At 40.0% G+C, this 21359-nt stretch overlaps 1 protein-coding gene across 1 annotated transcript in view; it reads right to left on the bottom strand.

The window, feature by feature from the left end:
- Window positions 1-20897, bottom strand: part of LOC149289491 (F-BAR domain only protein 1-like) — a 72857-nt gene extending 51960 nt beyond the window's left edge. Inside the window, exons 1-5 of the mRNA XM_089490544.1 lie at window positions 20871-20897; window positions 13030-13121; window positions 6481-6555; window positions 3427-3568; window positions 2900-3052 (exon numbers count right to left, since the gene is read on the bottom strand). Of these exons, the coding sequence (XP_089346670.1) occupies window positions 2900-3052; window positions 3427-3568; window positions 6481-6555; window positions 13030-13121; window positions 20871-20897 (489 nt within the window). The remainder of the gene's footprint in view (window positions 1-2899; window positions 3053-3426; window positions 3569-6480; window positions 6556-13029; window positions 13122-20870) is intronic.
- Window positions 20898-21359: the final 462 nt, after the last annotated feature.

Below are 21359 nucleotides of genomic sequence, written 5' to 3'. Positions count from 1 at the left end.
AAAGGTGTCGCTAAAGGACCGGAGCCGTTTTTGTATTTTCGCTATGTCTTTCTTCAACTGTAATTTCTCTCTTATCAATTAGAGCACACAAATCATGTTTTTTTCAGCACAAGTAGGGCTTTCATTTGAAACCATATTAAGCTGGGTAGTACATTGTTTTGTTTAAAATAAACTGGAAAAAGTGGGGAAAAAAATGGGGAAAACGCATTTTTTACAGTTTTGTATACATACAAATTGTACACACATTGTACCAATGGGAAAAAATGATCCCAAATATATTAATTAAGTTGTCCTGATTTGGAAATCACCCAACATGGCCAGGATTTTCATCTATTTTGACCAGTATAGGGCAAATATTGCAAGGCATGCATCACGTTTTTAAAATGTAATTTTTTTCAAATTTGGTATGGTAGTCTAATAACTGCAATAGTTGTCACAGATACAGATTATCCCCCCAAAATTATATGTTTATGAATAGTAGATAAGTCAAGGTGTACAACTAGGGTCATTTTGACACTTTTCAAACAGGGATTTTATCGCCAATTGCTGCCAAATTTTGAGGTAGTTTTATATTTTTGTTTTTTTTGCATATGTTGCAATCTTGCTTTAGATTTCATATTATATTTTGTATAGAATATGTGCAACTGCAGAAAAAAAAAAAAAAAAAATTGTGTTCACCAACATCCCCCCAGTTCCAACAAGGCCTCACATGCATGGTTCATGCATTTTTTGAGGAAGCTATGAAGGCAAAACTGGAATTTTCTGAAATTGGTTTCCTGGGCCCATATCCCATTTGGGAGATTTTGGAAGCCCCCACTATAAATTACCCCATAAAAGTATATATTTATGAACAGCAGACAAGTCAAGGTGTTCAACTAGGGTAATTTTGACAGTTTTCAGGCAACCATTTCTTCATTGATGTCTGCCAAAGTTCACAGAAAATTAATTTTATTGTGTTTTTAACGCATATATTTCAATGTTGCAATTTATTTCTTGCACAGCATATGTGCAACAGTGGAAGAAAACACCACATTTTGTTCACCAACATCCCCCGGTTCCAACAAGGCCTCACATGCATGGTTCATGCATTTTTTGAGGAAGCTATGAGGGCAAAACTGGAACATGCACATTTACATTTTTAAACTTTTTTAAATATCTTTTTTTATCAGATTACTTGTAAATGACAGGTTTAGGCCGCTGACATCAGGGAGACCGATCAATAATCAGCGACTTAAAATGTCACCGACAAGTGATTAGGTAATAATTATGTTTTTTGGGTTTTTTTATTAATAATTTGTTTTTTCATAATTACCCTAGATGACCCCTCTCTCTTTGTAGGGCAGGGTCATCCATGGGCTGCCATAATGATCCGATCACTCCTATTGGCCAGGAGTGATTTGATCATCATCAGCCCAGCCCAGCATTTGACCTGGAAGCACCCTGGACTTTCAGGTCAGTGCTGTTATTTTTTTTCCATTTTTAAATTTTATTTATTTATTTAACTACTTTTATTTAATTTTTTTACATTTTTTTGTTTTGTGTTTTTTTTTTTAACTCTTTCAATGCTGATGCTCCATTGAAGCACAGCATTTCCTGATATTTAGTCCCCACAAGCTCGTGGGGGCTAATATTAACCCCTGCAATGCTGCGATGGGGGTCATACACAATCGCAGCATTGAAGGGGTTAATTGAGCAAGAGGGGGGGTAGGGGGGTTAATTGAGCAAGGGAGGGGGTGGGGGCTGGTCACCACACTCATGTGGAGACCAAAGAACCCTGTCTCCCTGTCCCTGAAGCTGCATCTGGCAGCTGGGACACAATCTCCCATAGACTGGAGATTGCAGGGGAGGACTCTCTTTGATCAGTCCTAAAGGGCTCGTTTTTGCTGTTGTGGACCCAATCAACACACCACCCCCTTCCCTGAAGCTGCCTGTGGCAGCTGAAAACGCAATTGCAGGTTTTTCTGCAATCGCGGTTTCAGCCTACAGAATCACTCCGTGGGAGTGGTCGTAGGCTTGGGGGCGGGCTCTGAGTTGCTGTACTGCAGCAGCGCCCCCGCGATCACCACGATTGTGGGGATGCAGGGGCGGTTTTTGGGGATGACGTACCTGGTACGTCCCGGTCTACCGGTGACCAGGAAGGTACGTCCCGGACCTGAAGGGGTTAATCAGTCACTATTGACAGGGGTCTATTCAAGGGGAAAATATAGTGTGACAAGAGACAGGTAAATTTATTTCAGAAGGGACATGTTAGCACGAGAGTTCGATTAAAAACTAGTGTTTAGACCTAATGTAATGTAGAATACAATAACCCTGACAGTAAAGTTAAACTTCACAAGGAGTCTATGAAATCGCATCAAGGAATCCAATTGATACCTAGAAGAAGAAAAAAACAAGGATATTTCATAAGCCTAGTGAAGTGCTGCTTTCACTTTAATCCAACGATGACCCTCTTTTCAATAAATTCAGAATGAGTGTATAAACACACTGCAGTGTTCTGGAGGCATCGCATGTTCCTATACTTTGTTTCTTCTTTCAATCCATTTAGGATGAGGGGGATTTCATACCACTGAGTACACTAAAAATATGGTAAAAATGGCAGGGATTGCCGGATAGCCCCAGGAGGATGCTGCATGACTTATTCAAGTACAGTATGTGTGTGTCCATGAGTACATATTTTATATCTCTAACACGATTCTTGCCTTATTTGACATTATATAGGCTAGTTACAAACACCATACTGTGCAAAATAGTGGCATGTGGATCACACAGACCAGGACGCTGCCCTCTTAGATTGTGCCAACAGAAGGCAGCTGTAGATATCACCACAGTATAACACTTAGCTAGGCTAAAGGTAATCCTGACATTCAACCTCCACTATATGCAAAGTAATTCCATTCACCTTGTTCACTTCTTTTTGTGGTGATCCTTCTCTCCTAAGCCGCTCCTGCTCAGAAAATCTGCTGCAGTAATTCTCCCGTGATTTCTGGAGAAGCTGAGAACTGCACTGTAGCAGTTGTATGACTTCTAAAGTGCCAGACATATCCTCTTTGGACTGTAGATTAAGGGGAAGAGTATAAGCAACAGCATAAATGGAATTGTTTGGTTTCATTGTCAGTCACCAGGACAGTATAGAACAGGGTTTTAAGATCTACATTACATACTGCATATGACAGCCGGCGGAACTTTATATAGGCAACAGTCAAGAATGGCTAAAACATTTGCATCTGTAGGGAGGTCCAGTAAATCTGCAGTGTCTTGGAAATCATATGGGAATATTAAACCCAAATAGCAATACTGACATAATAGAGAGTCACCTACTAGAAAAATGTCAAAAAAAAAAAAAAAAAGCATACAACTCTCAGAAAATGCCACTGCACCTGGCAAAAAGAACAATCCACATTTTGGTTTTTTTACTTTTGCCTGTACCTTTTTGTGCATTTTGACTTGTTCTTCCCCATATCTGTTTATTTCCTTGATTAGGTCATGGAGTTTTTTACTCAGTTCCAGATGGCAGAGAGAAAGCTTGTCAGAGGACACCCGGAACATCTCCCACATTGGGGCAAAAGTCCTACCGTAAAAACACATTTATGATTTAATAACCAACATTTACACAATTAGTACTTAAACAAATGCCATTTTGCATTACAGTTTTACATGAAGTGATTATATAGATCCATAAAATGACAGTTCAAAACAGTTTATATTACAAATTAACAAACTAAACCATATCTACATATTTATACAAAACAAACATGTATACCATGGAATGAGACACCTTATCTTTACTTGTCCCTGGATCTGTATGTTTTTTCCATTACTTTACATTTTTACTTTTGTAAATTTTTTGCCATTTTTATCATGTTTGTTAGACCATGGCTCTCCATTTCAATGTATGGTATATATTCATACAAATTAGTTTTTTCTGCAGGACAAGTCTTTCCATAAAATATAAAAAACACAATACTAATACATGAAGAGTATGCTTAAAATTTTTGTTCTCAATCTTTCGTGAGATTTCACCCACAGCTGAATAAAGTTTAACAATATACCCCAGTTACAATATCACATATAGGATCTTTTTTAATACAGCGGGCCACATCAATTCCTTGCATAGTAACCTATATGGCGTTTAATACTTCTGGGTATTTTTTTTTTTCTTTTTTATAATGGCAGGGATCTTTTTGTATTTAGATTTTTTGCACTATTTCCATTTTAATTTTATGGAATTTTTATTTTAAATGTATCCACTTGTTCATAACTATGATCTCTTCTGTACTTATACCACTGAGATCAGAATATAGGGGGTAGGGGGCTTCCTAAAAGTACTCCCCCCAGCTAAATTGCTTCTCAACAGTGCAAGGCAACATAGAAGTCCAGTCATTTCATATAGATATTCACGTTACTCATCCAAAGTCAATAGTATTAGCCTCCTCTGGAAACTATAGCAGGTCCTCTGTGTGCGCAAGTCACATCACCCCAAAAGGGGAACGTGAGGATGCATTGCGGAAGGTACCTTCAGCCCGCTCTATTTTCCAGTGGGTGATGGTGGGGAAAGGCAACATTAGCGGTCAGTAGAGCATGAGAACACTGGTTATCCAGTGTCATGTTACCATGGTAACAAGATTATATTTCATTTATTTTTAACCAATGACCAGCCAGGGGAGATAGATTAAGGCTGCCTGAGACGGGACCAAATGGCACTTTGAATTAAACTCAATACAGCTTAGAGGGCAACTCCTTTTCCAGGGAGGGCCAGCGGGTCCAATCAAGGAAACTCACTGGCCGCTTCCAAGAGGCCTATTCTGACTGCTTAACCACCACCATTGGAAATGGGGTTCCACATGCAAGTTTAGACAGAAATGTTCAGGTTGCAGAGGACAACATAGCTTCTCCCGCTGTTTTAAGAGTGGAAAAGTGCATGCCTCACAACAAGTTGCGCTCAAAGGGGAACATACCAGTGAATCTAAATGTGATGCTTCCATGGCTAAGCTGCTACAGTATAAGTTGCTGGATTCATCTTTACAGGGTTTTAGGACTGGTTTATTATCCTGTTTACCCCATGGAAAGCATGCTGTATCTAAAAAACCTGAAATCAGCGGTTACCTTTAACCTCTTGACTGCTAACGACGGCATGGTGCACCATGCCGTCGCTAGCACTACCCTACCTTGATGGAGGTCTGTGGACCCCCATCACCACCTACCCTGGCGATCTGCCCCTCATACTGAAGGGCAGTGTTCCCTCTAAGCTGTGCGCTTGTGCACGCGCACATAGCTTTTTTAGAGAGCGCACATGTCCAAAAATTGTGCGCACAACAGTTTTTCCCCAAAAAAAGAAAAAAATAATATTTTTTTTGAAACTTTATGCGGCGCGGATATTGTGCGCACAAAATTTTTGCTCTGTGAAACTTTTTGCACAAGAGAAATTTTCTGCGCATGCCAACTAAGAAAAATTAGATGGAACATTGCTGAAGGGGATCACTGGGGCCACCCGATCCGGCCGGTGACGGCACGCGCAATGACGTCACCGCGCAACTTTATTAATAACTGACAATTGTCAGTTAAAGCGGTATGGGGACATGCTGCTTAGATGCCTATATCTCAGGCATCTAAGCAGCTACAGACCCCCAACATATACCATTGATCGCCTCACCTTTCCAATGGTATAATGCTTGTTAAAGAATAAAAAATATTAAGTTAAAAAAATAAAAATGTACAAAAAAAGTACAAAAAATGATTTGGGGGTCTCTAAAGGAAGATAAATAAAGATCAAAATTGCCTAGAGACCCCCAAATTAAATTATCTAAACATTAACTAGTTTAACTTAAAAAAAAAATAAAAAAAAAAAAAGTTTAAGTATTCTAGCTAAATGATCACTGTGGTAGCCAATGTTACCACAGTGATCATATAGCTATGAAAAGTCACATTCCCTTTTTAAAAATGGACGATACTAAATTTTAACCCCATGATCCCTTTGATCATGGGGTTAAATTTAGCCAGTGGTAGAGTGTATGTGATCAGCCAGCAGAGGGAGAAGTGGGTCCAGGGTGTTCAGGGATCACAGCAGGGTCTGGACAGGCCTTGCTGGGTCTCAGCTCATCCGACTAGACCTTTGTGGTGTCAGCAGTAACACCTATAGGAAGGCATGTGTCACTACAACTTCACAGTGAAGATGTAGTGTTTCTTGGCATTAGTGGCAGTGACTGGTGATCTGGAAGTGCCAAGACTGTCTTCAGCCAGATCTCCCTCCCTGTCACTGCTGAAAAGCTGGATGTTTGTTACCCTAAAAACTGTAAAACAAGCCAATATGACTGTAGAAAAAGGGAAAACAAAAAGACAATAGCACAAGCTCCTTGTGTATTATCAGATTCTGCAATTGAATTGTGTGTGTTGCAATGCTCTACCAATCATTCTTTACTACAAGGTGTTATCGGTACATCAGCCGCACATTTGTTATATAGGACAACAAAAAAAAACACCTACCCTAGGTGGCTTCCGCTGCTCACCATCTTTGATAATTTCTGCATAGATTTGCCGTAAGCCTCCTCAACAGCAGCCCTGTATGGGGGAAAAAACCACATCAGGCCTAAAGTCAACCCAAACAAATCCAGCTATTAAGGGCGTTTATAAAAAATTATATATACATACAATTTTTAGGGAAAACATTTCATTACTTCTGTTCATTGTATAAACTAAGATACTGCACTCACAAACAATCTGTGTCATTATATACTCTTATTTAATAGTTACTACAATAAATCAATGATTTTTCAAATGGTTTTTTTTTAGTTTTGCAAATGTACTATTTACCTAGATGAGTAAGGTTTATTTAACCCCTTAAGGACCAAGCTGTTTTTTTGTTTGTTTTTTTAAAATTTCTTGTACCCTTTGAAACCAAGGCTGTTTAAACACTTGAAGTGCTTGTGTTTGGCTAGGTTTCCACTTTTTTTTTTTTTTGCTAAAAACACCCATAAAAACACCAATTCAGCCACACAGCGGTTTTTTTGTGAAAAAACGCTGCAGCCAGATGTTAGCTGTTCTTCAATAGGAAATCGCACAATGTCATATCCACTTGGCGTTTTTCTGTTTGGCGTTTTTTCAGTCCTCTTTGGCGTTTTTCTGCTTTTTTGGGCTCTGTGGCAGTTTTTCAAAATCGCAGCATGTTGACACTGGCGTTTTTTGCAGGGAAATCTTGGCGTTTTTCTTCAATAGAAGTCTATGGGAGAGAAAAAACGCCATGAAAACGCCATGTGGGTTTTTGCCTTGGCGTTTTTTATGGCGTTTTTTTTCCCACAGTTACAATGCAGAGGATGGACCCAGTATCTGTGTGTCCTACGAGAAATAGGCTGGAAACAGTTTCACACAAAACAAAGTTCATATTGAATTTTACACCATTTGGAACAAACATGCCATTACAAACAAACATACCCAACTGGATCCTGCGTGCCAAAAGCAACAGCAAACCATTTGCACCATCATTTGGGGCCAATCTTCCTAGAGGAGCAGACATTCGGAATAAAGCATGCCTTACAAACCACAGAAAAGAGACAAAAGGGTCCGCCGGGGCGTTTAAGTAGAACTCTACCAAGAAAATGACATCAGGAGAGGGCAGATAGTTGCCATTTATCCTAATCCCTTTTAGCTGGGTGAAACTTCTAACTTGTAAAGGATGGAAAAACTGCCTAAGGTCAAAAAAAGCAATTTCCACAAAAAGGCTAAAACGCCAGAAAAAACTCCAGAAAAAACGCCAAAACGCAGGTAAATGCAGTGGCAGTTTTCTTGGCGTTTTTCATCAAGAAAATAACGCAGGACAAAAACCCAAGTGGAAACCTAGCCTTTAGCTGTAATTTTCTACCCACCCATTTAGTGTACCCACACAAGTTATATTGTTTTTTTCAAGACAGGAAGGGCTTTTTTGATCATTTCATCTAATTTCCTCTAAAAAAAAATATAAATAAAAAATAAAATGAAGCAAACAAAAAAAAAAAAACCACTTATTTGAAAAATCTTGAACTCATCCCAAAAAACTTATGAAAAAAACTACTATAAGGCTAGGTTTCCACTTGGGTTTTTGTCCTGCGTTTTTTTTTTTCTTGATGAAAAACGCCAAGAAAACTGCCACTGCATTTTCCTGCGTTTTGGTGTTTTTTTCTGGAGTTTTTTCTGGCGTTTTAGCCTTTCTGTGGAAATTGCTTTTTTTGACCTTAGGCAGTTTTTCCAGCCTTTACAAGTTAGCAGTTTCACCCAGCTAAAAGGGATTAGGATAAATGGCAAGTATCTGCCCCCGATGTCATTTACTTGGTAGACCCCTTTGTCTCTTTTCTGTGGTTTGTAAGGCATGCTTTATTCCGAATGTCTGCTCCTCTAGGAAGATTGGCCCCAAATGATGGTGCAAATTGTTTGCTGTTGCTTTTGGCACGCAGGATCCAGTTGATGCGTCGGGTATGTTTGTTTGTAATGGCATGTTTGTTCCAAATGGTGTAAAATTCAATATGAACCAGTCCAGGACTTTGTTTTGTGTGAAACTGTTTGTTTTCAGCCTATTTCTCGTAGGACACACAGATACTGGGTCCATCCTCTGCATTGTAACTGTGGAAAAAACGCAATAAAAAACGCCAAGGCAATAAACCCACATGGCTTTTTCATGGCGTTTTTTCTCTCCCATAGACTTCTATTGGAGAAAAACGCCAAGATTTCCTTGAAAAAACGCCAGAGTGTGAACATGCTGCGATTTTGAAAAACTGCCACAGAGCCCAAAAAAGCAGAAAAACGCCAAAGAGGACTGAAAAACCGCCAGACAGAAAAACGCCAAGTGGAAATGGCATTTTGCGATTTCCTATTGAAAAACAGCTAACATCTGGCTGCTGCGTTTTTCCACTAAAAAAACGCCAGGTGGCGCTATTGGCGTTTTTAGCATAAAAAAACCAAGTGGAAACCTAGCCTAAGGCTGTTTCCACTTGGGTTTTTGTCCTGCGTTTTTTTTTTCTTGATGAAAAACGCCAAGAAAACTGCCATTGCATTTTCCTGCGTTTTGGCGTTTTTTTCTGGCGTTTTTTCTGGCGTTTTAGCCTTTTTGTGGAAATTGCTTTTTTTGACCTTAGGCAGTTTTTCCAGCCTTTACAAGTTAGAAGTTTCACCCAGCTAAAAGGGATTAGGATAAATGGCAACTATCTGCCCCCTCCTGATGTCATTTCCTTGGTAGAGTTCTACTTAAACGCCCCTGCGGACCCTTTTGTCTCTTTTCTGTGGTTTGTAAGGCCTGCTTTATTCCGAATGTCTGCTCCTCTAGGAGGATTGGCCCCAAATGATAGAGCAAATTGTTTGCTGTTGCTTTTGGCACGCAGGATCCCGTTGGTTTGTTTGTAATGGCGTGTTTGTTCCAAATGGTGTAAAATTCAATATGAACTTTGTTTTGTGTGAAACTGTTTGTTTCCAGCCTATTTCTCGTAGGACACACAGATACTGGGTCCATCCTCTGCATTGTAACTAGGGCTGAAACAACGAATCGATAAAATCGATAATAATCGATAACGGAAATCGTTGTCGACGATTTCCGTTATCGATTAATCGAGTGATCGATTCGTTGTTGGAGCACTCGGCTCCTTTTACTTACCTCCGCGAGCGTTCCCCGCTTCCGCTACACGCGCCTCCTTTTAAGTTGCGGTTCGCTCTGTGCGAGTGGCTCCGTTCGCACAAAGCGGTTCGCTCTGTGCGAGTGGCTCCGTTCGCACAGAGCGGTTTCGCTCTGTGCGAGTGGCTCCATTCGCACAGAGCGATTCGCGGGGGTGGGGGTGGGGTTTCAGGGGATGCAGGGCAGAGTGGGGGTGGGGGGGGCAGGCCAGGGTAGGAGACTGAGTGCAGGGCAGGGTGGGGGTGGGGATGCAGGGCAGGGTGTGAGTGTGGGGGCTGGGCAGGAGACTGGGTGCAGGGCAGAGTTGGAGACTGGGTGCAGGGCAGAGTGTGAGTGTGGGTGCAGAGCAGAGTTGGAGACTGGGTGCAGGGGCACAGTGCAAAGTGCCAGGGCTGGGTGCAAAGTGCCAGGGCTGGGTGCAAAGTGCTGGGTGCAAAGTGCCGGGTGCAAAGTGCCGGGTGCAAAGTGCCAGGGCCGGGTGCAAAGTGCCAGGGCCGGGTGCAAAGTGCCAGGGCCGGGTGCAAAGTGCCAGGGCCGGGTGCAAAGTGCCAGGGCCGGGTGCAAAGTGCCAGGGCCGGGTGCAAAGTGCCAGGGCTGGGTGCAAAGTGCTGGGTGCAAAGTTCTGGGTGCAAAGTGCCAGGGCTGGGGCAAAGTGCCGGGTGCAAAGTGCCAGGGGTGGGGCAAAGTGCTGGGTGCAAAGTGCCAGGGCTGGGTGCAAAGTGCCAGGGGTGGGGCAAAGTGCTGGGTGCAAAGTGCCAGGGCTGGGTGCAAAGTGCCGGGTGCAAAGTGCCGGGTGCAAAGTTTCTTGAACAGTAATAGTCCACCTCTTTTCAGAATGTTTGGGGTTATTTTGTTTCATAAATATTGTGTTTGGGTTTTTGTACTTTGAAAATATTGTTTTTTTATTACATCATAACAAAATAAGAATGTTAATGTAAATTTTAAGTTGTTTTTTAACATCCAGTTCATTAAATTATTTTAAATAAACAAAAAATTTGCATATTGTTTTTTTTTATCCGATTAATCGATTAATCGAAAAAATAATCGGCCAACTAATCGATTATTAAAATAATCGTTAGTTGTAGCCCTAATTGTTACTGTGGAAAAAAACGCCATAAAAAACGCCAAGGCAAAAAACCCACATGGCTTTTTCATGGCGTTTTTTCTCTCCCATTGACTTCTATTGGAGAAAAACGCCAAGATTTCCTTGCAAAAAATGCCAGAGTGTCAACATGCTGCAATTTTGAAAAACTGCCACAGAGCCCAAAAAAGCAGAAAAACGCCAAAGAGGACTGAAAAAACGCCAAACGGATATGGCATTCTGCGATTTCCTATTGAAGAACAGCTAACATCTGGCTGCAGCGTTTTTTCACTAAAAAAACGCCAGGTGGCGCTATTGGCGTTTTTATGGGCGTTTTTAGCAAAAAAAAAACCAAGTGGAAACCTAGCCTTTGTCCTGAGTTTAGATATACCCAATGTTTTTTTGCTTTTTTTCTGCAAGTTATTGTGCAGTAAGTACAAGTAGCATTTTCAGATTTCAAAACCAATTTTATTCCAAATCTGGTCATTCTGCCCCATGCGCTATTTCGGGTATCTTTGATGGGAAAATACGGTATCAAGCAAATACGGTAATAACTGCAGCAACTGTGTTGAGGCACATGGTGCTTAAAAGTCGTCAGCTGATTTAGTAGCCGACGAGTTCCAAAATGGGTATGGCGGATGCCAGGAGACCGTTACCTGCCTTTGGGATGGAATGGAACAGAGATCAGGAGGCTTGCCTTCTCATCAAACATCAGTGCCTAACCTCACAAATGCTCTACTGTATTCCCACAGAAACTCCTTTATATTTAACAATCTGGAAGATAAACTGGTCCACCAAATTGCCAATACCCCAAAACAGACATATCAATGCTTAAGAATTATTCACAATGTTATTTACGATCATTTGGCATAAAACAAAATGGTAAAGAAACAAAAAGCAACATTAACTTTTCATTACTATGGATAATGCCTGCATTACAGACTACCTTCTTTTAATGCTTGCCAGTAGTAGGATTCCTCCCTCATTACATCAGCAAAATGTTTTTAACCCGCACTACATATTATATTTTTAAAGTTTTTGCTCAAAACAGCACTGCTCTGTCAAGGCACGCACTCCACTAGACCTCTGATGGTTTGCTGTGGTATTTGGCACCCAGACGTTAGCAAAAGATCCTTTAAATCCTGTAAATTGGGGCCTCCATGGATTGAATTTGTTTGTCCAGCACATCCCACAGATGCGCGATTATATTGAGATTTGGGGAATTTGGAGGCCAAGTCTACACCTTGAACTCGTGTTCCTCAAACCATTCCTGGACCATTTTTGCTTTTTGGCAGGGCACATTATCTTGCTGAAAGAGACCAATGCCACCAGGGAATACCATGTCCATGAATGGGTATACATGGTCTGCAAGAATGATCAGGTAGGTGGTGCGTGTCAAATTAACATCCACATGAATGGCAGAACCCAAAGTTCCCCAACAGAACATTGTCTAAAGCACCACACGGCATCCAACGGCTTGCCTTCTTCCCATAGTGCATCCTGGTGCCATGTGTTCTCCAAGTAAGAGACGCACATGACACCTGGTCATCCACTTGTTGTAAAAGAAAACATGATTCATAAGACCAGGCCGCCTTCTGCTCCGTGGTTCAGTTCTTATGCTCATGTGCCCATTGTAGGTGCAGAAGTCAGCATGTGCACCCTGACTGTTCTGCTGCTACGCAGCCCCATACGCAACAAACTGCAATGCACGGTGTGTTCTGAAACCTTTCCATCAGAACCAGCATTAGCCTTTTCAGCAAATTGAGCTACAGTAGCTTGAAGTAGTCTGTTTGATTTGACCACATGGGCCAGCCTTTGCCCCCCACGTGCATCAATGAACCTTGTCTCCACATGACCCTGTGATTCGCTGCTTTTCTTTCTTGGACCTCTTTTCATAGTTACTGATCACTGCAGACCGACAACACCCCACAAGAGCTGCAGCTTTAGAGACACTTTGACCCAGTCGTCTGACATCACAATTTGGCCCTAATCAAAGTCGCTCAGATCCTTGCACTTCTCCATTTTTCTGCTTCTAACACGTCAACTTTGAGGTCAAAATGTTCACTTGCTGCCTAATATATCCCACCCACAGACAGATGCCATGATAACAAGATTACCAGTGTTATTCAGTTCACCTGTCAATAGTCAATGTTATAGCTCAACAGTGTATAATATCTCTTCTTTGGTCTGCACCCTCCTAGGAAAGATCCAAACTTTTACACCCATGTAAAGAGAGATCCAAGTCACAACATATCACCATGCAGGATGGTACACCTGATAAGCATGTTATCTTTACAGTTGTGGTTCTGAGTCTACTCACCTTTCACGCACAAAGTCTGCAAGCTCCTTGACAGACAGCTGACCATGTTTCATATTGTGGTACAACACAGCAAAGCCAGAGTTCTTGTCACCCTTCAAATAGAAAGAGTAGAACAAATTACAGATGGCTCTCTCTTTAAATAAACTGCTTATATGAATCCACCACTAAACAAAAATACCGGTTTAAAACAAAACATCTGGATCAACACTGACCCCTCTAAATGTAATTGGTATTTATCTGTCAAACCATTTACTAGTTTAAAAGTTTGTGCAAGTCATACAAACCGTACCCTGCACCAAGCACAATCCTAGGGACACAGATCATATATGCCTGCTCTCTCAAAAACATTTTTTGCATGGCTGTACTATTAATATAGATTTAATTATTAATATAGATTCTCATGGTTTGATGCCACAAAAAAAAAACCAAAAAAAAAAACCAAACATGTACACTGACTTTAAAGACTAGTTTTATCAGCCATAGACATATTGAAAATATGTATCTTGGTAGACAACATGAATCAGGTATTTCATCCAAGTACTAGTTAACATCATGTGATTCTCCAAAACATAATTTGGACATGATAAAAATAATGTTTCTGTTCACTTGACAGAGTGCGGGATATGTGGCAGGACTCCTTTGCGTTTAGAGAGGAAAGGTTTAGGGCTGCAACTAATGATTATTTTCACAATCAATTAGTTGGACGATTGTTTTGCGATTAATCTGTTAAAAAAATAAATGTAAATTCGAAATAATTTAGTGAACAAACTGGATGTAAAAAAACAAAACAAAAAAAAAAAAGCATTTCTTGTTTTCATTTCCCAGCCTGCCCCCCCCTGTATGCCTTATACCCCCAGATATGCCACTCCGCCCTCCCCAGATATGCCTTATATCCCCTCTAAAGCCCCAGCGGAAGTGCCGGCAGTAGCAGAGATTGTCTGCGTGCATCACACAGATGCCCACCGGCTGCCAGAGAGGGACATCCAGGTCCCCTGCAGTGCTGGCAGGCGGCGAACGTTGCGCAATGCGCGCAGACAACCTCTGGCCGGTACTTCTGCCCCAGCGGAAGTGGAGGACAGTAGCGGAGGATGTCTGCACGCAGTGCACAGACACCCACCGGCTGTCAGAGAGGAGGTTCCGGGTCCCCTGCAGTGCTGCTGGGTATCTGGATCTTAGTGTTATTATCCAACCTCTATTTGAGGCCGGATTATAAGACTAGGGGTATTTTTCTGAGCATTTGCTCTGAAAAAACTCATCTTATATTCGATAAAATAGATTCAACTAATTGATAATGAAATTCGCTGGCAGCGATTTTTATTATCGAATATTATTGATTCGTTGTTGCATCCCTAGAAAGGTTTATTTTTGGGTTTGTATTTATCATGGGACTAATAGCACATTGCTGGACTGTCAAATAATAAACTGCAACCGACTCACAAAACCATGATTTAATGGAGCACACAAGCCTTATTTTCTTGTTAAACCCATACTGGAGCCCATCCTGCAAGGATTAATACATTTTACTGAAAGAAACGAAAGTGTTCTCTCACCTAACTCCTCCTCCAGCTAACTCTACTGAGAACAGGAAGCATACTCAAGTATGCTTACACATGCTCACAAGGGTTCGCATTGAAATCCAAACGTATGCTACCTGAAAATTTAAGTTGTCATAGCGTTCATGCTATCAGCTGATGCATCATTCACTTGAACAGTGCTTAAAGTGCTTAGTGAGCATGTGCTAGAACTGTACATAATAGTTCATGGCTTCAGTGGAGACAACCAGGGGAGTTAAAGATAGATGGAAATCTTGCTTTCCAACTTCAAACAAAAAATGCATACATCAATTTGAATACAAGGAATAACTAAGGAGTGGTGAGATTTAATAGAAGCTAACATTAAAGGGTCAGTTTACTGTACTGAGTATTTTAACATGTATTCTTATTTAAATTAAGTAGAAGATGCAACAGTGCAGCTGCCCTCCACTTCCATTGTCCGACAATTCTCCAAATCTCGCCAGATTTTTTGGCACCAGTTAATTGGTTCCTTAAACCAAACACTACTCCACTGTTCAATGTTCTTTTATTTTTCACAGTTCAACCACCATTTTGCCTTGTCTTCATGTCATCTAGAATTTACAAGATTATAACCCAGGATGAATCATACATGAAATCATTTCCTTCCTTTCGCCTCATGAAATTCCCTTCCACACTTCCAATTAAACTGTGTGTTAATTAAGCCTCTGCTGGCCATCATGTACTTCTGTTTCTGTGCTATATAAACCCTCTGACTATTCTTTCTAGAAAGCCTTTTCAAATATTTGACCAGTTGACAAATTTGACACTACTTTGACAAATCTTAAGTACTACTGCACATAATAACCAACTCAACAGGGCCTTTGCACCGTCTGTTTCAATATGATAATTATGTATTAGTTCTCCATAGAGCAGTTCTGTAGCATCTATTAGCACTACCGAAATAAGCAACTTTAATGATGGAAAATACTTTTTTTTTTTTTTTTTTTTTTAAATGCTTCCGTTATCCTTACCAAATGTACGCAATACTGGTTGTGCAATGTACATGTATGTACAAGCAGTCCATGCAGGTGGACATTAAAGTGTGAAAGAGGAGCATTTGTCTTCTATGTCTCAAATGTAGTGTGAAGTCTTCATTGGGAGGTAGGAAAAGGCTGGAAGCCCCACTACACCACAGAAGAGTTTAGTAATCTTTCTGCGATTGCTAGAAACAGGGCTTAGAGTGCCACTATTTAAGAGATACGAAGATGGTCTAAATCCAATTGCCAGCTACCTATCTCCTACATAGCAGGCACTGTTTAAAAAATATATATATCTACAGTCATACATATTTATATAATTCAATGCAGTGCTCTAGCAGGAGAGGAAGTGTGAGAGAAACATTTAAACACTCAAAAGGATTTAACTTAGTACTGGAAGTTTATTTCAGAGGAGGAGAAGTGTTAGAACTTCAATCTAAAGCAAGAGGTTCAGAGGATTAGGTGTAATACAAGGACGTTTTAGTTTAGAGGGCGGTAAATGAGCAAAGGGATTGATTAAGTCTTTACAGTAGGACAGATGGGCTGAATGGTTATTACCTGCCATTAAATTGTGTCTAAAATGCAAGCATTTAGGTCATCGTTGACAAAATCTAGAACTCTCATTTTGTACCAATAAACTTATTTGCAGGCTGCCATTGTTGTCAGTTATGTGATAATTTAGATGACTTTCCCTGCTCTAACAAAACCTTAAAAAAGCGACTAGGTGCTAAACAAACGTAAGTGCTGTTGAATCACTGGGGGTAAAACTCCACAGTTACTCCAAAAGTAATGTGAAATGACAGCCCTCAAAAAAAGTTGTGAAAAAAAAAACAAATCAAAATCAAATATATACTCCCCAAAACATTTGTTTCACAGATGGTGTAAGTTCTCAAGAACCGTAGGTACTTGAAAGAAAAAACAAACAAAAAAACTTTATGGTGTAGTATGCACAACAAGTGGTATACGTGATAGAGTATAGGAGAGACTCTTACACTTTGCAGGTCAATGTATTTTGTTTCTTTACAATGCAACTTTAAGGTGTTCCTGACGGCAGGCATGAAACCAGTTTTCGCAAAAAAAAAAAGGAAGGCGGATACCAGGAGGTTAAAAAGTATAAATAAGTGGTATAAAACATCTAGTAACTTGATTTTCAATAACGATGCAAAGATTTTTAATCGCATCGTTATTGAAAATCAAGTGATTCCAATTGTCTCTCCACAAATTGAGTGAAAGGAAAGGATTTAAATAATGTAAGGAGGATACAAGAGTCTCGTACCAGAAGAAGCTATTCAAGCGAAACGCGTCATGCGTACTGACAAAAAACAGGAGGGGGGGGCGAGCCGCACACTCAGAATTCCACACGTAGCAAAGCTACCACAACCCCAGTAAGCTACCAGATTTTATTCAAGATTAAAGATATTTTTATACTTTTTAACCCCCTGGTATACGATTTCCCATTGTTCGGGAGAAAACTGAATTCATGCACGCCGTCAGAAACACCTGAAAGTTGCATTGTAAAGAAACAAAATACAAAGAGGCCAGGCATTGACCTGCAAAGTTTAAGAGTCTCTTTTATACTCTATCACATATACCACTTGTTATTGTGCATACTACACCATAAAGTTCCTTGTTTTCTTCTTTCAAGTACCTAGGATTCTTGAGAACTTATACCATCTGTGAAACTAAAGTTTTGGGACGTATATATTTGATACAATTTTATTTGATTTGTTTAGGTTTTTTTTCCCCCTACAAGCCTACCTGCCAGCAGTCTCGAATTTGCCTGGACAGTGTCATTCCCAACAGACTCCCCACCCACCCCCATCAAATTGGTGTGTCTCAGCATGAAAATACTGCCTATGCACATTGCGTTACACTGTGCACAGGCACCATTGCGTTTAAGCTGGATACGTCCGAGAAAAACACACAACCTAAACACTGGTAAATGAGCTCCAGACACCAAGGAACCGAAGAGGTGGGGCCTAAAGTAGGTGGAGCCAAAGTGTTCCATATGTCTGCCTACTTTACGCTCCACTTTAGGCTACTTTATGCCCCAAGAAACCCGGAGTTAAAGTTGTCAAGTATGCCTGAGCCAGTTCTGTCAATGCTAATGAAGCCTACTCCTCAACAGAAATATTACATTTGAGAAGAACCATTCGTCTCATCTAAGTCTGCCCATTGTTCCTGATGTAAAGACTCAGACCTTAATCACCTCATCTGGGTTAGCCCACAGTGTTATGAATTTTACCAAAATTAATTCCAGTTGTTAAGATTTGATCAACTTTTTTGTTTGATAAATCTACTCTAAAATGTGCAATATTAACAATTGTTTGTAACCAGCCCCCTCAACAAAGAAACTGGCAAAAATGTTACCGATTACGACAGCCCCGCATTTTAGAGCTATTCTAGTTCCTGAGATATTGCATTTTAAATAAATTTTTGGGTTGGATCAACACTTCTTTCCATTAAATGACAGGGATAAGAAGCTTATATACCATCAACCATTAAAGACACGAGTGTGACAGTTTAAACTGCTAGCTACGTACATAAAGCAACTGAATGAAGGAACAGCCTATGAAGCCTTAAAATTCTACAGACTTAGCTGTAGTGAGAAAATGGGAGAAGAGATTTTTTAGTTACATTGGCTGTAAGCACACTAGAATATAGGGCAGATCAAAGAATGACTGCTTCACTGCCATTTTACCCAGACACGTATATCTCGCTGCAGGTGTCCTGTGTATCCTGTGCATAAGGATGCCAGATGACAGAGCTGCATTCTGGGGGCTTACAATGCCAGCCTGTGTACCAGCCTATAGCACAGAATAGGCCTGTGTGCCAGGCTGGGGATGCAGGCCTTGTTGCCATGGAAACCAGTTTCCACGGGTAACTGGAATCTCTCTCTCTGCGTGAAAAGAAGGCCAAGGTCAACATAGCCCGAATTACCCTTAAATAACCCCTCCCCCCAAAATGGAAATAGCATTATCTTAATGTTATTTATTTTTTCTTGAGCTTATTATTAGTTTTATATAAGGCCTTACAGAATAGAAATTTGCCTGCATGACAAAAATCAAATTTTTTATGTTTTCATCAACTGCACCAAACTTTAATTATCTCTTTTTGTTATCCCTTGTGCATCTACACTTAAATTATACAAAAAGACTGGAGTACACCTTGGCCACATATTGGCAAATTTATATGAATAAATAATACAGGGAGTATGTTACACCAAGTGAAGTGAATAGGCTTTTTATTATGTGCACCTGTGTATTTGAAAAATGATGGAATTTAGATTAAAAAATAAATAAAAAACTAGAAGCATGGCCGCATCTCATCACCTACAATCCTCTTCACCATGTCACAGAATGCTTAGAGCATTTCAGGACAACACAGAAGGCAGTCTAAGCAAGTGGGCACTCAGGCAGCCATATTGTAAAATAGCTGGAACTGGTACCATTCAGTCAAGCATAACTATTTAGAAGTACAATAAAGTGTCAGTCATATGTACCAGTGGACCTGGTCAATCACATACTTTACTTACTTAGAGTTACTTAATAAAATAGAATCATCTAAAAGCTATAAAAACATTGAGTGTACGGGGCCATATAAATAGCCATGTATATTGATAAAGCTTTCAACAAAACAAAAACCAAAAAACACATTAAAAGACTGCAACAAGCAGATTATGTATTGTAAAGGAGTCACTCTCAGAAACACTAGTGCATAAGAATGAATCTTGCTTAGCCGAGGCAGAAGGACATGGATGTGGGCCTAGAATTAGGTTGTGTGCATCAATACCATTAAGTCCCGGAGACATCTGGATTCACAGGAAGAAGGAAATTAAATTAATAAAACTCTCTGGAGAAGTGGAGATGTAACATGGCAGTAATAAAGTATGGGCATTATCATACAAAGCAGTCACACACGAACATGAACAATCCTCTATGTACAATATGATTGTATACTGCACTGTTTTTTCTTTTCTTTAGAAGCTTCACAGAGGGAGATTTGTATTTAATATAGGTGCTAGACGTTTTATTTTGCAGACAAGGTGGCAGATAAACGGAATAGCCTCCCAGCAGAGGTGGGAGAGGCTAAAACAGTGAGGGGAGTTAAACATGCATGGTATAGGCAAAAAGCTATACTGAATCTAAGACAAAAACCAAGGACTGATTATGATCTGTCTTTAAAATAGGTGGCCAAATGGTTCTTACCTGCCACGCCAATTCTATGTTTCTAAGGTAAAGGTACCATGCATGTTTTAGAGACTTTTTGGATTGCTATGGTATTATAAGAGACCTGCAAGGTAGATATTTCTAAATAAAAATGAAGACGTGTGAGTTCATCCAGGTGAAGACAAGGCCTGGGTCACTAAATAAGATATTTAACATATGCTGATCAAACCAATAAATAATTTGTGTTGCTCAATATAGTAAGGTCTCTGCAGTTGTATAACAGAGATAAAAAACAAGCGAGGCTCAAGACACACAAGACATCTTGCATTCCATCCTGCACAGGCACTCAAGTACAGTTACCATAAAGTTTTGCTTTGTGTTGTGTTTTTACAAGTCTCAGAATATATTCATTGCGCTTCTAATTAAAATCTGTAGTGACAAACACAACTCGTACTTAACTAGTCCTAGGTTACAGAAATATGTTGTTGGAATTAATCAGTAGAAAATGACAGCATCCAAATATAAAAAGCAAAAAAGGTATACAATAGACAAAAAGAAATGCTACACTGAAGAAAAAAAAATAGAAATCTTCAAAAACAAAACAGTATAAAGAAACAGCTTGCCGCCTCAACCCACAACTCCGGGCTTTGGAGTTTTAACACTTGACAAGAGATAAGAGGCGTCTGCAGGAGGTATATAAATAACAAATACATAGCTCTGAGTAAGCGTGTGGGAGACTATATACACGTGTATATACAAATTTATAAATGCAAATAGCAGCTTTATGAGAAGGACACAAATATAAATAACACTCAACTGCAATGCATTGCTCCACTATAAATGAACATTGTATTTCTTTGTAAGAAGGAACTAGAACCACGGTCCTTTCCAACTGTATTTCTATAGCGCTGTCAAAAAACTTAATAAATTAATTTCATAATGTAAAGGAGGCCCTAAAACTAAACATTTTAATTGGGTAAAAACAGACTTTGCACTGTATATAAAGTTACGAGATTAAATAGAAAGGGTAGGGAGGAAAAAACAAGAAATATGGGGCACAACGTTTAAAGAGAATAAAGATTTAAATATATGGGAAAAAGACGTCAGGATTAACATCTTACCCAAAAATGCTCCCCAAAATAGGACATCTTGTAGTCTGGAGACAAAAGCAGTGGAATAGCCACCACAGCCGGAAGAAGTTCGTCAGCAGTCACTGAGCTAGGGGAACATAAGCTTTAATAAGGGACAGCAGGAGAACTGTATGGGTCATTCACATATTACAGAGAAGGGGAGGAAGCTGGAGAACAGAGAGAGTGGGAGGCAAGATGAGAGGGGGAAGAGGTGCAGTAGGAATAAAGAACAGAGAAGGGTAAAAGAAGAACTGATAAGCAATTGTTTGTTTTTTTTATATATATATATATATATATATATATATATATATATATATATATATATATATATATATATATATATATGCACACGGGTGCAAAGCAAAGGCTGCAGTGTAGGTCGAGGCAAAAGCAGCAAATTAAACCTATACAACACTTTCCACATCACAGCAGGATGTGGTTGAGGTGACAGATAGTAGTAGCGACATCTTAGTGCCCAAG

This window comes from Sceloporus occidentalis, unplaced genomic scaffold (genome assembly GCF_023333645.1).
Source record: "Sceloporus occidentalis isolate IW3139 unplaced genomic scaffold, rSceOcc1.0.p SCAF_45, whole genome shotgun sequence".
NCBI classification, from domain to species: domain Eukaryota; kingdom Metazoa; phylum Chordata; class Lepidosauria; order Squamata; family Phrynosomatidae; genus Sceloporus; species Sceloporus occidentalis.
This window is presented reverse-complemented; position numbering and strand designations above follow the sequence as displayed.